The sequence below is a fragment of the Struthio camelus genome, chromosome 15 (assembly GCF_040807025.1).
Source record: "Struthio camelus isolate bStrCam1 chromosome 15, bStrCam1.hap1, whole genome shotgun sequence".
NCBI classification, from domain to species: Eukaryota; Metazoa; Chordata; class Aves; order Struthioniformes; family Struthionidae; genus Struthio; species Struthio camelus.
This window is the reverse complement of record NC_090956.1, coordinates 14,685,692-14,702,018: the sequence shown is the minus strand read 5'-3', so window position 1 is coordinate 14,702,018 and position 16,327 is coordinate 14,685,692. Positions and strand designations below refer to the sequence as shown.

The following is a 16,327-nucleotide window of genomic DNA, read 5'->3' as shown; positions in this document are numbered from 1 at the left end:
AGTTTAAAAAAAAAAAAACCCACCGCAGGCACAATCCTTCCTGCGTTCAGCAGTCCCCCCACCTGCAGCCTGCCTGATACTTTGCTGCAGCACTTTTGAACCTCGGCTGGTCTGTCCTGCGAGCCCTTTCCAAAATGTTTGTTCTGGCCTTCCTGCCCCAAGTTCTAGTTGAAACAATCAGGCTATCCCTCCCTGTTCCTCCTACAATAATATGTTTATAGAAATAATATTTAATACAAAATAACCGCTAATGAAAATAAATGTATTTACATACATAATAGTATATATATTCTACATTAATATATTAAGCAGCGAGAAAACTCGTAAAATTACTCCATAATTTTTCTGGTAACACCAATCAGTTGATACTGCAATGCTTTTTGTAATACTTCTGGATATCCTACAGGTGTGCACATGCAGGTGCCTACGGCTGCTGACATCTTTAGTGCTAATCATCTTCAGTGCAGAATATGTGGCGAGCAGACTGAAAACACACCTCTTAAAGCATTATAATGTTAGCATTTATTGTAAAGGAAGCAGTGTGTGTGATACTCCACAAGCCAGGTAGTGTTAAACCCACCACTAGTAAGTCTTATGGTGTAAAAACAAACAAACAAACAAACAAACCCCTATCATGTAATACCAACACGCTTTAAGGTAAAATAAACCATGACAATGATTACCTTCATACATCTGTGCTCTCCACAAAGTAGACCTTCTTGGAACACAGTCTTCTGCTGTGAAAGAGAGTCTTAAGATATTTCATGACGTTGCAAGAGCTGATTGTTAATATTGCGAACAGGCAACTGAAATAATTATACTGTTCCATGCAACTAAGAGAAGAGAGTTTCATGCCAACTTTTTTTTTTTTTTATTTGCAAAGTCAATAAAAATCCACTGTTAGGAACATAATAGAGAAAAACGCTTCATTTGGAAAAAAATGTATGGGAGGCAAGTAGGAGCAGAACTAAGAGCAGTTGCACTGGTTTGACTACATGGAATCTTGCAGGCAGAGAAGAGAGTCACAGCAAGGGTGATCCTAGCACATCCTACCAAACAAGCTTTTCAGGAAACACAGCTGCAGAATCTACTTCAACAGGACAGCTGAACCTACTGAATAACTCGCACAGCATTTTACACGCAGTGATCTGAACAGCAGATAACTTGCTTTTCAGAAATACAGTTATCTTGCCCCCCCCTTCTCCAAGTGAAACTATAGAGGCAGACATGCACCAACTATATGCAATCAATGGCGATCTTCAGATCTGTGTAAATTCTACCATAGTCAGAGGCTATTAGGTATTCACCACTCTGCTGCTTTCTACTGCTTAGCTTGAAGCAACCAAGCGTTGTTTTTTGGGTTTTTTTTGTTTTGTTTTTATAATGATTTTTAAGTACTGGCCTATAAAATCTGTTGCTAATCAACCATCAAGGCACCAAAGTAAATTCACAAACAATCCAGGTTCTAAAAAAACCATAATCTTCCACACATATGCAGACATGTAATCTGAAAACGTTGCACCTGAAGGGTAACCAGTTGTTGCTGTCAGAACTGTCAGAGCATAACAACTAGACAGAGATTTTCTGTTGTGAGGCAGTTACTCGCATTGGGAACGTCCTTCCGTGATGAAAACAAATTGCAGCAATGAATCTCTCTCTCTCGCCAATGCGCGCAGGCACTGTTACCAGCAATAAGGCAGCATGTTCTATCACCCACAGAAATGCCGCTCAAGGGAACGGAGCGCTCATGCACCTACAGCACCTCTGAGCCGTGTCTCTCACTACTGCCATTGCTCATTCAAATCTCTCCCTAATTCGCTTGGGCATTTACTGGAATCAGTTCACAAGGTTAAAAAAAAAAAAACAAAAAAAAACAAAAGAGAACAACCCCTCCGCCCCCCAAAAGCACACAAACTAGGTCTCTTTAAAATATAGTTTTGTAAACGCATTAATACATATATAGAGATAGATTTTCTTCATTAACTTTTGAACTGTTTTCTTTTTTAAGTATCAAGCCAGCTGTAAAAACAGCAATTTTGGCCTACTTCTGCCCTATTGACAATCTAGTATTTCTTCCAACACAATACGTAGAATATTGATAGGTCAGATTCATCGGAAGTCAGTTGTCGTGCAGTTCCCCGCACGCGTAGTGTCCGCAGCGGCAGCGCTCCACACCGAATACCTTAGGAACTGATGACGTGCCCCGACCAGGTCTCATGTTTGGTTCCAGGAGCTAAATGGGTAATGACCACTTCCACAGCCTGAAGCTTCTCATTCTTAGGGGGAATGGTGCACATCTTGTAGGTGACTTCATCGCCTGCCACGGGAACATATTCGCCTTCAATACTGTGGAGGGGGAGCTTCAGTTACTCATAAGTCACATAAGCACTCCTACTATTTTGCAGCTTATTCTACATTTTTATCATAATGAATATTATGCGCTCAAGATACTTCAGTTGTTATTAGAGCTGATCAGCTGCCCAAAGCTGAGGTTGATTTTGGCTGTCTCGCAGCAAAATCTTACGCAATCACTATAAACACCACCACCATACAACCCTCCCCCTGCCAAGCTCTTATATACCTTAAAAAATTAATCAATCAGCTTAACCTGATCTCGGACAACACTGCTTTGAACCACACATCCATCGCCTTCTGGCACAGAAGTATTACACTCCTACAGTCTTTTACTCCCTGGCAGCACTAGAGGGCAGAGTTTATGCTGTTTGCCAGTTGGGTACCTGGGGATGGGAGAGGGTAAGCAGGCATGCAGAGGGGAAGCTAAAAGTGACCAGAAATTATGATTTGTCCCACGGGAAATTCAGAAGAAAAGTTATTGTTTACTAACTGATTGTTTCAATACCATTTTGAAAATCCTACCATATCTAAATACAGATCTAAAATCTGTTACGAGGAGTTAAAAGCATTCCCAGGCCCTGTTTCTCCGAGCTGAACTCCCTTGCCAGAGCTGCCTGGGACTGCAGGACTCGGAGATCCAAGAGAGCCCGTCCTAAGCCAAACTCCTCAGAGTGGTGCCTGGGAAACGGAAATACAAACTGAAGGTAGAAAAGATATTTACAGAAAAGCCAAGATAAAGCCTCCTTCATCAGATCTGACAGCCCTTTCCTCGCCCCACCCCAGCTGCCCTGACTGACCTTTATTTACCTCCAAAGCCTCCAGGCCAAACTGTCAATGCAGTCCTGCATTGGGCTTGCTACACTCAACCTCCCCATCTCTAGACTCCTGCTATGGCTGCCCTCTTCCACTATTGCCTTTCTATAGCCCTTCCCCCATTTCTAGCAGGTGTAAGAGTCCTTCAGATGTGAAGGGGTTGCACACCCAATACCTGCTGTCCCTCTAGGGGCAGAGATTCATTGACGTTTCTTACTGCCAAAGGACTTTGCCACCATGCTCTGTAGCTCAAGCTGTGACTTGGAAACAACATTTCAAGCAAGTATGAGAAGATGCTAGCTTTGCACTGTCACAAGAGCCTGACAAGTGGGTCACGGAGCCCCAACAGGAGACACAGGAGAGGGTTAAATCACGAGTAAAAGTGGGAATGCCACATGGAAAAATGACATCACTTCTCCCACTTCAATCTCTTGAATGCCGAACACGCCGATGGATTTGATCCTGGTAAAGAAACACCCTCACTGCCACATGGTCCTTTCATTCTTTCTCAAGCGCTGATCACTGCAAACCACTAAGAGAGTGATAAAAGCTGAGGGCTGCACTCCAGCAGAAGCCAGAACTGGGGGCCTTCCTCCTGGGCGGTCTCTGAGTCCTGGCAGGACACTGGAGAGAGCTGCAGCCACCGACAAGTCAAGGGTTTTGCTATGCCAAAGGCTGAGCGCACTTCTCACACTGCTGCGTGATACCGCTCTGTTAGCAAAACTGACATGCAAACTAAGTTAGGAGACAGTCCCGACGGGAAGCACTCATTCGCTGCTCATTACACGTGTATTAGCTGGTACCTGAAAACCTAGCGTTGAAGTCAGCAGACCTGGAGACTTGTAAGAACCATGGGAATATGCTAGGACCTGACAGCCAGCACCGTGCAGAGAAGCCTCCACAGCTGCCCTCGGTCTCTGTGATATAAACTCACTATGAATCAGCCCTCCTCAAAGAGAGGAAATCAGGTAGCACCCACCTGGAGACCACAGCAAAAAAGAAGCACTAGAGATAAAAGCGTAAATGAGCACGTCTTCATTCTGCTGACCATCGGACGTCACGGATGTCAGCTACGACTGAGCACAATGCTGCTACAGCGCACTGAACTGTGACGACTTCATTCAGGTGAACGAGCCGTCAGTCTCAAAAACCAAGATTGTTGCTATTTACGCTAAAAACACATCGCCATTAGCAGTGACTTGCAACACAATCCTTGCATGACTGCAGTCACACCTAACAATCCTAATGCCTTTCAGCAGCAGGCACTACTGGGCAGACATTTTATATATACACAGGAGCACAGGACTAGCAAAAACACAGTGACCGGAAACATTATTTCATAATTTTCAGATCTAGTGAAAAGTCTATGTTGACTCAAGTACAGCTGAGCTGTCGGAAAAAAATGTAATGAAACATTTGTCTTCATATGGCTTTGAGAGCTCAGACCAGCTGCAGACAATGTTTTGGAGAACAGCGGCAGATCAGTTATGCAGAGCTGGAACCAAAGCAGTGTCTGTTCCTGAAATTAGGGCCGCCCACTCTATGGCCCCAAGCATTGCCTTTTGATTCCTACGCAAAAGATGAACACACAGTGCGCAGTGAACTCAAAGTCACTGCTCCACAGGCATCAAACAAAACGGATGCCCTACCCAGGAAGCTGTCGTATGTTTGGATGAAAGGTCTTTTGCATGAACAGGAATCTTACACGTTCTATAAAAGTTTCTGTAAAACAGGAGGAGATGCATTTAGTGATGTCGACATTTGAAATCTGCAGAAGACATCAGTAGGTAACATTAATGCGGAAGGAAAGTGGGTTCTCACCGTCTCTTGAAGCACAAAAGCCTTGCCAATACACAAAGGCAGTGTTTTAAGTTCCCAAAGAACAAAAAGAAATTAGCAACAAGCACAGCTTGAGTGCTAAAAATGATGAGTTTTTTTTTGTTGTGGTGACGTTTGTTTAAAATTGAAATATAAATATACACCAGGATGTAGCCTGGTAAGAAAGGGCTCGTAAGCATACTAGTAACCGAAATGGTCCTGCTTCTCAAGGAACCGGGAAGCGAATTGGTATATACCCAGAAATGGTATGCCTAACGTACGACAGGCTGTGTGTCAGGGAAAGGAGAAGCAAAGGAGCCAACGCAGACTGAAGGACGTGTTCTCAGTTATCACCGTCTAGCCACTGCATCCCTGGGCAATTATCAGACCACTGGCTGTGGTATCATCTACAGTCTCTGGTCTGCACAGAAAATAAAAAACTGCATTAACTCATTAAAAAGTCATTTGCTGACCCAAACCTCTTAAGTTTGAATTATCAGGTTAATTACTCCTGTTCCTTCTGCCAAAAAGGCCAAATTCGCCCTGGAACCTGCACAACGCTAAAGGTGTATTTTTCTCCACTAAAAAGAACTTCTTTCAGAACTGAGCATTACACTGACGGGATCATTTCCTTTCTTCTTTTCTCACCTTATATAAACTGACACTGCAAGAGCCTGAAGCTTGTGATAAAGCTTCATTTATCCCCAACAAGACTTCTTCTGTTATCCCCTAGTTTGTCTTATTTCCTTCCTTGCTTGTTGACTGAACTTAAGTGATCAAAACCAGGACTAGTCTTTACAAAGCTGTAAGAGAAGGCTCTGGACACACAAACAGCTTTAATTTCATACCCTGCCGTCAGCCTTCAAACTAGTCTCCCACAGACCCAATCTTTCCTGCAGCTTTCTACCTACCAGTTACTCTTGGTGCCTACCAAATATGAGATTATTAACTCGTTGCCCCCAGGGTTTATGAAAAACAAGCGGACAAAGGTCTTAGTTTGCAGCCTGATTAAATTTGCTTGTGAACAATGTTCTTATTACAGGGTTTGCCCACCAAACGGTAGCTGCTTCTGCTGGTCATGGAAACAGTGACACTGGGTAGATACATACTTGTTCCAGCACCGCTGTCACTAAATGATGTTTAGAAGCAGGCACATCCAGCTTGCACAGTATTTTTGGTGGTGTCAAGACAGAAGAATATAATGACACTTGAGAGATGATGAGGCTGCTGCTGAGTAGGGGTACAATACGGCACTGGATGACAGAGCCCTGCACAAGTTATAGGAAGATCCTCCAGGAGGAAGAAGTTGCCTTAAGCGCTAGGAGGCAAATGACCTGTAAGAGGTCAGAGAAGGCAAGCAGCACTCTGCAACAATCACATTACCTACAATACAGGTTACCTGGATCATTTGGTAGAGGAAGTTAAACATGGAAATCTTTTCTGATATATACTGAATAAATCTTTTTACATCATTAAGATCATCTAAGATCACAGATAATCATATTATTTAGATCATCTAAGTATATATTAAATGTTGATCTAAAAATGAAGGTGAAGATTTTCACTACTATTTAAGAGATTAGTATGCATATTCCCATTCAGTGCAATGGACAACTATGTATCAAAGAACTTTAAGACATTTCAACAAATTAAACTAAAAATAGGAAACGTTCTCCTGATGTCAGTGTCACAGCGAGACACAATAGAATTTACTTTAGATTATCCAGCAACTCCCATTTCCCCAGCTCAGTGCCAATCTGGTAGAGTGAAGCATTTTATCCTGCACTATTTTTAGGAAACTGGGAGGTTATTAGGAAATTACCTAAATAAGGAATGTTCTAGTTCTTCCTTCTCACAGCTGCTATTCATATTCCAAAGCTCTAGTTAAGCCTCTTGGGACAAAGACTAGGTCAAAAGGAAACATTTTAGAATGAGAGTTTTTCATGAATTCAGAGCCTATCTGGTCAACAAGCCTGCAACGGATTGCACTGCCTAGCTGCTTCTCCAGGTTCAACGAGCTGTATTATCTTGTGGACTTCCAAACACTCAGTTAACACTTCAACATGCCTCCCAAAACACTTGCCTTTTTTTTTTTTTAAACAGCAGGACATGACAGAGGAATGAACTGTTCTGAGTTACTAATCCTAAATGCTGTCACATGCAGTCTGAGAGGTATGGAGACATTTTTGGTTTCACAATCAGCTAAACTTTACAGAGATGGCTGGCAGGCAAATCAAGAGCACTGCTGCCACTCATCCATCAGAGATGGGACTACTCACATTAATAGCTGGGAAATACAAGTGCAAAAGAGGTCCAAACACTGAGGAAACCTCACGTATAAATATCCAAGGTCTTTACTACCTGAGTGCCCTGGTCTCTGGGGGCTCTGGCCTGTTCCAAAGAGACTTTCACTGGGTGCTATCTCATCTAGGATGGAAGCTGCACCTCCCTCCCAGTGCTACGGATGCATCTCCCTCTCATTGCAGCTCTCCAGTGAGATCTCTAGTCATCTTTTCTGCCTCCGTGTTCAGGGATAGCTATGTCTCCGTGCTCACTCTCCAGTAGCAAATCCAACCCAAAGCAATGCACCATGACCCAAGAGGAAGACACTGGTGAGCACAAGATACAAAACTTTACAAAGATCTGGGCTTCAGAGCAAAATCGCCTCTTGCATGAGCGGATAAGTTAGAGGCACAGAAGATTCTTGTTTCTGCAAGTATCCAACTTGGATTCGGTCACGTTAATGCCTACTGTTACGCATTTGGAAACCAAAATCAAGGGCAGTTATGTTCTGTGCTCATTAACCACAAAGAACCTCCAGGCTCAGGTATCTGCAGTATTCTGCACTGCCCATTGACTGGTGTGCAGACAGGGTATAAAACTTGGCATTGACCTATTATGGTTTAAATCCTTTAGGTGGAGAGTACCAGAGACCTTCCCTGAGAAGCCACTGTAGTTGCTATTCTGTCACAGAAACAAAGCACGTAGCATGCTGCAAATCCGAGCTTTTCTCATGGCATGCCGGGATATCGATTCCGGAAAGGTTTCGTTACAACGCAATCAGGAATTCAGCAAGCTGGCATTCCTGCGTGCATTGATACAAGGTATGAGTGCTCTGAGCCAACTGTGAAGGGGGGAGGAATCCTTTGGAAAACACTGTCCAGGATTTAAACCTCTCCCAAATAAGACCTGATACTGTGCTGCCTCCCCTCCCTCCACAGATATTATCTCAGATACTTCAACAGAAACAGCAGGGCATCAGAAGAGGAGCATGTCAGGAAGGAGAATGTGCAGCCTCAAAGCAGACAAGTCATCCAATAACTGAAGTATTTTGAATGAAATCAGAAAGCTCAGGTTTGGCTTCCCGGCAGCCCCAAAGCAGTAGGTGGAGGCCAGCAGTAGCTGTTTGGCTGCTTGTTCACAGAGCCAGGCAGAGGGGCCAGAAAGGTTTCTTTCCTTTCAGCTCAGATTCGGCTCTCAGTTTGTTTCTAATCAGGAATTAATTTCCAAGTCACATTGTTATGCCCCGTTAGGAGAACAGCAGCACAGAAAAGCCAGAAGATGAGATGTCTGCCTCTATGCTTTGTATTGAACATAGTGATCCGGCAGAAAACCAGAGGAAAGAGAGAAGTGTGAAAACAAGCTCTCTCTACGGATGTGAAGAGTTTAGACAGTTTCCTTGATGAAGTGGGACAGCCCCGGGCACGGCTAGGTTCCTCCCTATGGGAAGAGCTGGCTCACAGCAAGTCTCCAGCACGGCCAGAAACCCAAGTACCACAGAATGGGACTGTATCCCACTGGGACTCCCACTAAGAGATCACTTCTATCTCATTCAGTATTCCTAAATTATAGACATTATAAGCATAATCCTTCCTGAGGTCACAACATAATGTGCAAGGAAAGGACAGCAGACTTGGAAACCTCCAGGGACCCAAAGGTACTGTGGGTTAAAGCAGAGGAAAAAAAAGTATAGTGCTAGTTCTATAATGTCATCATTAAATATAGGGTCAGGAAACTTCAGCCTGAAGGACAGCCTGAAAGTCTCTCTGCAATGCAGCATTCTCCCCCTCAGAGCCAAGCACAAGCAAACTGCAGAAAACCCACAAGCACTGCCCGTGCTTTTTCGGTTCCATGAAATCAGCTGCTTCTGCAAAAGAAAACTCTTAAATGAATGACTACACATTTTTTTTCTTTTTCTTTTTTTTGGTCACTGCTCTCTGGCGATCTCCTTGTCTTGCCTTTGCAGGTAGACAGGCTTCAGGCCAAATCCTAGTTTGTAATGCAAAGGCTTGGAGGGTAAATGAGCTTTCTACGTGTGCTCGCTCCCAAATACGCTGGCCAAGCAGAGGAGTGGGATTTGTACCCAGTGCTCAGAAGCACGCTCTGATCTACCACCACCACTGCAGATACCCCTGAACCCACCTTCCTTCACCCCACGGCCCGTGCTCTCAGGGCTCCCCTTTGGAAATGGTAAGAATTTATACCATTCCCCAGCACAAAGGTCTGGAGAAGCTCTGCACAGTCAGCACCACAAGCATTTCCTCTGGTCCCCACTATCGTGGGACTACCACCTACCAGGAAACGTGCCACTTTTACAGGAAAAATGGACAGAGAATGAAGAACTAAACTGAAGCCACGGGAGCTCTTACATTTCAGGAACAGCCAGAACGCCTAGTATTTGTACGAGCTGACTGCTGTTCCAGCAACGACACCCAGCAGCGGAGATACTGAGGAACAGACAAGGTTTGTTCTAAGCGCTGATGTTACAACAGCACCGTCAATTCTGTGACAGTGGATCATGATAAAGGACGGTGGAAATGAAAGCCTTAACAGTACATTATTAACAAAGTAATTAGAGATTTTTAAATCATTACTCCAGGCAAATTCATTTTCCTTTGCTTCCAGCCTCCCAAACAGATTAGCTTGAATGACAATCGCACAGACTCCTCCATCTCCATGCTTGCCAGCTAGAGTTTTATCTTCTCTACTAGGAAGCACATTTTATTTTCAGTTCTAGAGAAGGGCAAAGCACTAAAGTGAGCAAAAAATCTCGCAACACTCAATGAGCCTTAACGTCTTCCTAGTACAACTGTTTATATCAACCAGAAACATACTTCCAATAAACACAGGAAAGCAGGACTCGACATTGTACACGCAGGTGCAGAAAGAGCGAGCAGTAAACTCTCGTCCTGTGGATCACGTCTTTGGCTCGGCTACAGAGAAGAGACAGTTTCCTCCCTAGGCTGGAGCAAGCGTCTGTCCACACTGGAGCCTGCAGCTACGAACCGCAGCTCGGGCAGAGGTGTGAGCGCTAGCTTTAATCTGTGCATGTGAAGCGCTGACAGCGCTACAAGTCCAGTGGCAGGTTTTTGGCCACAGATGAAAGCATCTACCCAGAGTCCCAAGAAGCCTCCCATGAAGCCTGCCAGGAAACTACCACTGCCAGTGGTACCTGTCACCAGAGCTGCCACCACCCCTCCGGCTGCCGTGGGCGGCACGAGGGCCGCTCCCGAAAGGAAACGCTACCACCTGCCCGCATCCTGCGTCACTGCTTCAAATAAACTCCACAGACCGCTCCAGCCAGTCTGTACGTTTTTGCTCATTAGTATCTAATCAGCTGAACAGAGGAAACGAGAAACCGATTCCACCCAAAACGTTATCAAAACCCAAACTGAAACAACTCTTCCCTGCAGCCGTAGGAGCCACTTGTTAAAACGAACAAAGCGCCACAGACAAAAACTGTTCTGGAGAGACCCTTAATCTGTACTTCAAACTGACGTTTTTTAGACTGCATGTTTACCCACACAAAGTACGGACAAGTCCAACTTTATAATGCAACTTTTTGGAAAATTCGGTTCCTAAACTATGTCCACCTGACAGAAGAGCTGTATGCAGCTTAAATTCTAGTTCAGATGCTGAAACTGAAAATTTTGCAGATGAGTAGTGAAGGAGCCTTTGGATGCCACATATATTTCACATTATTTTTAGACTAATACTCACTTATGGAAATGGAGCCTCCGTATTAAGTGTTGTTCGCTTCCTATTTATTTTTGTAAGGCATATGAAAGAGACATTCCATTTTAGGGACTTATGAGAAATATTTTCATTGACCGTAACCTTACCATTCCCCAAAGCTTAGGGGAAAATAACTTAAAAATTTTTTATATTAAAATTTTATGTTTAGAATTATATTACTCTCCAAGATAAGCAGACCGGTCACTGATACTCAAAACATTCACTAGCCATCACAGTTTAGACTGTTTCTCTCTCTGCTCATCACTATCCCACAAAATCTGAACCGGAATACTGTTTTATATAAGTTCCTGAAATTCTAGGTTTTAGAAGGAACTGATACAGATGAAACAATCCCCTTTCATTTCACAAGTAGATAACTGTACCGCACAGAGCCCCTGAACAGACTGATGGCACTCGCTCACATCCTGGTTTCCCAAGTGAAGAAGTTGAACAAATACGCAGAAAAGAATCTCATGACAAACACAGGCAACATCTTGAAAGTCACCCTACACACAGCTGCGTCATTACAGTCCTCCTGAGCCATAACGATTTGGTTACAGGATGCTGCTGTAACAAGCAGTTCCCATTACTAGAGATCAGTTTTTCTAATTTACAGTGAAATGAACCGAAATGCAAGATACTATTAATTCATCTTTCCATTGCTGCCTTGCATCAGAATTGAGACAACGGTATCATCACTCTGCAGCACTAAAAGCTATTTCCAACTACTTCAAATACACCCAGAGTAATTAAAGAACACAATGTGCTAAAATCTTCAGTACCTTAGTAACAGTACTTTTTACTAATAGGTTGAGGCAGAAACGTCATCTATTTTTGAATTTAAGCTCTGCAAATGCACCTACACAGGAAGCATTTAAAATAAAGGCCCAGTCTTGGTTCAATAGAAAAAAACCCTGTTGACTTCAAAAGGAGCAGAACTGAGCCTAGAATAATTGACTTACTAAAGCATATCATTCAGTCCTACCAATTTATGAGCTAAGCTTGCTAAAATGCTTCTGAAAGAGCAATGAAAATGGTCTTCACACACATAAATGATACGCTATAAAGAGGAAAGGCATCTTTTTTTCTGCTACGGGGACGGAAAGAGGAGTAGTGAAGGACTTAAGTGAAAGCAAGGCAAACGTAGGTTAAACACCAGAAAAGGCTTTCTAAGAGCAAGGCCTGTTAATCGTGGGAAGAGACTGCCTGGGGAAGCAGTGGACCTCCATCACAAGAATTTGTTGGGTAAAGCATCTGCCAGAAATGACACAGGAACCGCTCATCCCACCATCCGCAGGGAACGGAGTAGAGGAGGTTTCCTCCAGTTTTGTTTTCTGTGATAAATTTAAGAGGGCTGCTCTACTTAATAGAGAGCAGCGCCACTGCAGAGAAAGCACAGCCTACTCCACTTCATACAGCACGATACACTGAGATACTCAGTTTCCCAGTTGTGGGAGCCTTAGATTGAAATGAAATAATTACAAATGAAGAGAGACTGCATGGCCCAGAGGATAGGACACCACACTGAGACTTGGGAAGCAGGAGCTCAGCCTGAGTTTGCGCCTGGCCTGCTCTGCGGGCTGGAGTGTGTCATCCTCTCTCCCTGCACGGCAGCTCTATTTCCCCTCGCATCCTTTGTCTATTCCAACTTTCCAGGGCAGGGACAGTCTCCTACAAAGCAGCAGAGCACACGTGGTGCCCTGTTCACTGCAGCTGCAGTCTCGGTTGCGTAGGCACTACTGAAGTGTCAAGTGGTGGCTTCAGGTTCAGCACGTTCTGAACCAACAAAAATCACTACCAGGGAGAAGGGGCTGCATCAGGGAGCAGTCCTGGGGCAGTAAAACGCTTCAGCTAGTGATGGGCATTTGCAGAAGAACATACCAGGTCTGCAAGCCTGCCATGGCTGAGCAAGGGTTAAAGTAAACAAACAACTTTAAATCAGACCACTCCACCCATACACTCCCAGGAGTCCTAAAAAGCTTTGGCTTGCCAGCGTTCATCGTGGAGTAACATTTCAGAAGACTGGAAGAAGGCCAATGTACTACTTCTCAAAGGGCAAGGAGGGAGAAGTCAGCTACCAGCTGGCTAGGTGCTCTTGCAAGGAAAGCACTTGCAAGGAAAGAAAAGATATGAGATTCAATTAATAAAGAAGGAAAATACAATTAAAGTCAGTCAACATATAAATTAAATCTGTCAGAATTACCGGAGGAAGCTACACAAATGAGTAACTGGGGCAACATGAATGACTTTGGTAAGGCTTTCGTTGACTTACCACTTATTAACACTGTAAACAACATATTAGGATTATACAGCTTCAAAATCATATACAATAAACGGACTAAAAACTGATCAAGTGACAGATCTGAAAGAGGTCACTCTAGGATAAACATTGAACAATCTTAACAGAGGTCTACAGAGATTAGTTCCAGGATTCCTGGTGGTCAACAGCTCATCAATCTGGAAACAAATATAAAATTGTCTATAAAACTTTGCAGATCAGCAGAGCAATAAATAATGAAGACAGTGCAGTCATTGAGAGCGATCTGCATCACTTGGCAAGCCGGGCCTCTTCAAACAAAACGTGCTGTAATGCAACCAAGTATGAAGTCAGATATCTCAGAGCAAGGAATGCAAACATTGCTGCCACAGGATGACAGACTGCACCTGGGGACTACACCAGTACGCGGACACAGCAAAGGCTACAGAGGTCAGAGCAGATAAGCAACTCAGCAAAAGACGTGGGACGAGGAGGACTAATGAGATTATGGGATGTACAGAAAGAGAAACAGAGCAGGAATATGAAGGAAATTTTGTCTCTACATACTGAAAGAAAAAGTACCACTGTGTTTTTAATATATAAATGCTGCAACACACTTTAAAAAAAAAAAAAAAAAAAGAGACTGGAAAAACCGTTTAAGACTGAGGGGAAAAAATTCTCAGTGAGGCACTTGCAAAGCTCAATCTGTTTAGTTTAGCAAAAGGTAGATTCAGAGGTGACGGACCAATACGTGTCGAAGGGGGAAAGTGTCAGGTTCTAACCAGCCTTTTAACAGAGAAAGCCTTAAAAATAACAAACTGACGTCAATTGAAACCTGATAAATTCAAGGAAGTAATAAAGCATGACTTATCTTAACAGTAAAGGTAATTAACCTTTAGTTTAATAGTAGTATAAGTTGTGCAAGGTAGAAGTAGTGAATGTTCAGTGTTAGAAGTCTTTAAATTAAAACTGGATGCTGCTTGGATGACTTGCTTTGGTTAAATACAAGTTTCTGGGCCTGGGTGAAACTGCACGTTTTATTGTAAGATATCCAACAGGACAATCTACTAGTTTTTAACTCAAAAAATTTATAGCAATACAGAAAAAGAACAGCATAATCTATGGCTGCCAGTTACATTTGCATAACTCCTCTGTGCCAAGATAAGAGTGGCACAGTACAAACCATTCTCCTATCTGATATGACAAAATCATTCAGTTATTAAGGCAAACTGAAGTTACAGCTTTTCTCTCCAACCTAGACGACTTACTCAGAAATGTGTACAAAGATGTCCGGCCCTCCATCTGCAGGGGTAATGAAGCCATGGCCTTTGGAGCGACAGAAGCATTTACAGACTCCTTTATAGATGGGACCCTCAGAAGCTCTCACAGTTCTGCAAAGGAGAGTGCACACAGAGCAAAAGTTCATTGTTAGGCACTGCTGTGAGAAGTTCCAACTATGTGAGCCAGGGAATGCCAAAAAAAAAAGAGTACAACAGTCCAAATACTCACTCACTTCCCAGTGAGTATATTCCCCTGCAGCAATTATTTAATATTCTGTGCAACAGACTGCACACATTCTGCCCATAGCCTTTTTTAAGCAAGAAAGAGACAATTAAGATGTTTGCTAGCACTCTAATCCTTCTTCATTGTCATGAGACCTGTAGTTTAAAATGAGACTGCTCTGAAGACAAACCCTTAAGATGACTTACTACCATCAAGAAAAGTGACTTGCATTAACTATGACCTATTATGAAAGCTGTGTGATTAAACCCTTTCCCCCTCCCATCACATATGCTGAGCTGATTCTCTAGGGATCCAAAATCTCTTAATACCCTTATGAATGAAGCAAACTGTTTCAAACAGTTACTAGATGAGGACTTTCTCACCACATGAGTAAATGCCCTCCCTACCCAGTCAGTTGCCTCTGTGTTAGAAGAGGATTTTATTATGACTCTTCAAACTAAACCTTCAGGAAGTGATTGTGTTGCCACTTGGTTATAGGCATCGTGGCAATTTTGACATCACTTTCATAATGTTAATTTAAACGTTGATAAAGTTTAAAGACATCAAAAAAAATCAGAAAGAGCTCTGAAGACATACAAATGTTAAAAGAAATATAGCGTTGAAAGGGGAAAAAAAGAATGAGAGAAGAAATCTCCATTAAATTACCTCATTTTTAGCTCTATGAAGCAATCAATGCACCTGACCTCACCAAGGGTGTGTTTGTTACACTGAAAAGCACTCACTGCCCTAAATAAGCCATTAAAGTTCAACTGCATCTTTCAAGAAGATAAAGCACCGTGAGGGACAAGACCCCACATTTGCAGTGAACTAAAATCAAACAATCCCACTGAATAATAAGCCACTGCCTGGCACATTCATCTCCTCCATAAAACTCTGGGGCCAGAAAACTGACTTAGAGCTCATTTTGTTTAAAGAGGACACAAAAAATATTCGAGCTATTTTAATTTTCAGGGTTAGCAAATACAACAAGATTCCTACGCTAATTAACAGGGATTAAAGAACTGTGGGAGCCAAAAAACAAATACTTTAGGTCTGTAAGAGCCAGACTAGGAATAATAGCTGAGAAGAATTACAGAGTTCATTACTAACATAACATTGAGGCAAGCTAGCCTGGAACTGGCTTTCAAGGTCAACACCAATTATCAAGTCAATTATGGTCTTTTTAGCAATATACTTCCATTACAAAGTTTAGAGCATCTGAGATCTTTTGTAACTGACAACACACAAGTTTTTTTTCTGCTGCTGCTGTTCCCTTTTCATCTCATTTTGAACAGAAAAGTACAAATATAAATAGCATCAATCTTAATGAAGCCTCAAATCTGCATGGATAACCTTTGAAGAAAAGAGCTGGATAATATTGAAAGAAGACAAAAGAAATAAACAAGCCAACTAGATTAAGCAGCACTGAAAATAGGCTAGCTGCAGGTCTGAGGTCTTACTTCCGCAGTGTTTCACTCAGCACTGCCAGACCTCTCTTCCACAGAAGTGTCTGCAAGATTGTGTCAGAAGCACAAAGGACTGACTCGAGCTTTACGTTACACCCTT

The 16,327-nt window shown here is 42.9% G+C and overlaps 1 protein-coding gene across 14 annotated transcripts in view; it reads right to left on the bottom strand.

Moving 5' to 3' along the window:
* Nucleotides 1-847: 847 nt before the first annotated feature.
* Nucleotides 848-16,327, bottom strand: part of CARHSP1 (calcium regulated heat stable protein 1) — an 85,062-nt gene continuing 69,582 nt past the window's right edge. For all 14 annotated transcript variants that reach the window (XM_068908603.1, XM_068908601.1, XM_068908604.1 and 11 more), the window contains 2 exons: nucleotides 14,527-14,649; nucleotides 848-2,346 (listed from right to left, as the gene is read on the bottom strand). In XM_068908603.1, the coding sequence (XP_068764704.1) occupies nucleotides 2,184-2,346; nucleotides 14,527-14,649 (286 nt within the window). In that variant the 3' untranslated portion in view covers nucleotides 848-2,183. The remainder of the gene's footprint in view (nucleotides 2,347-14,526; nucleotides 14,650-16,327) is intronic.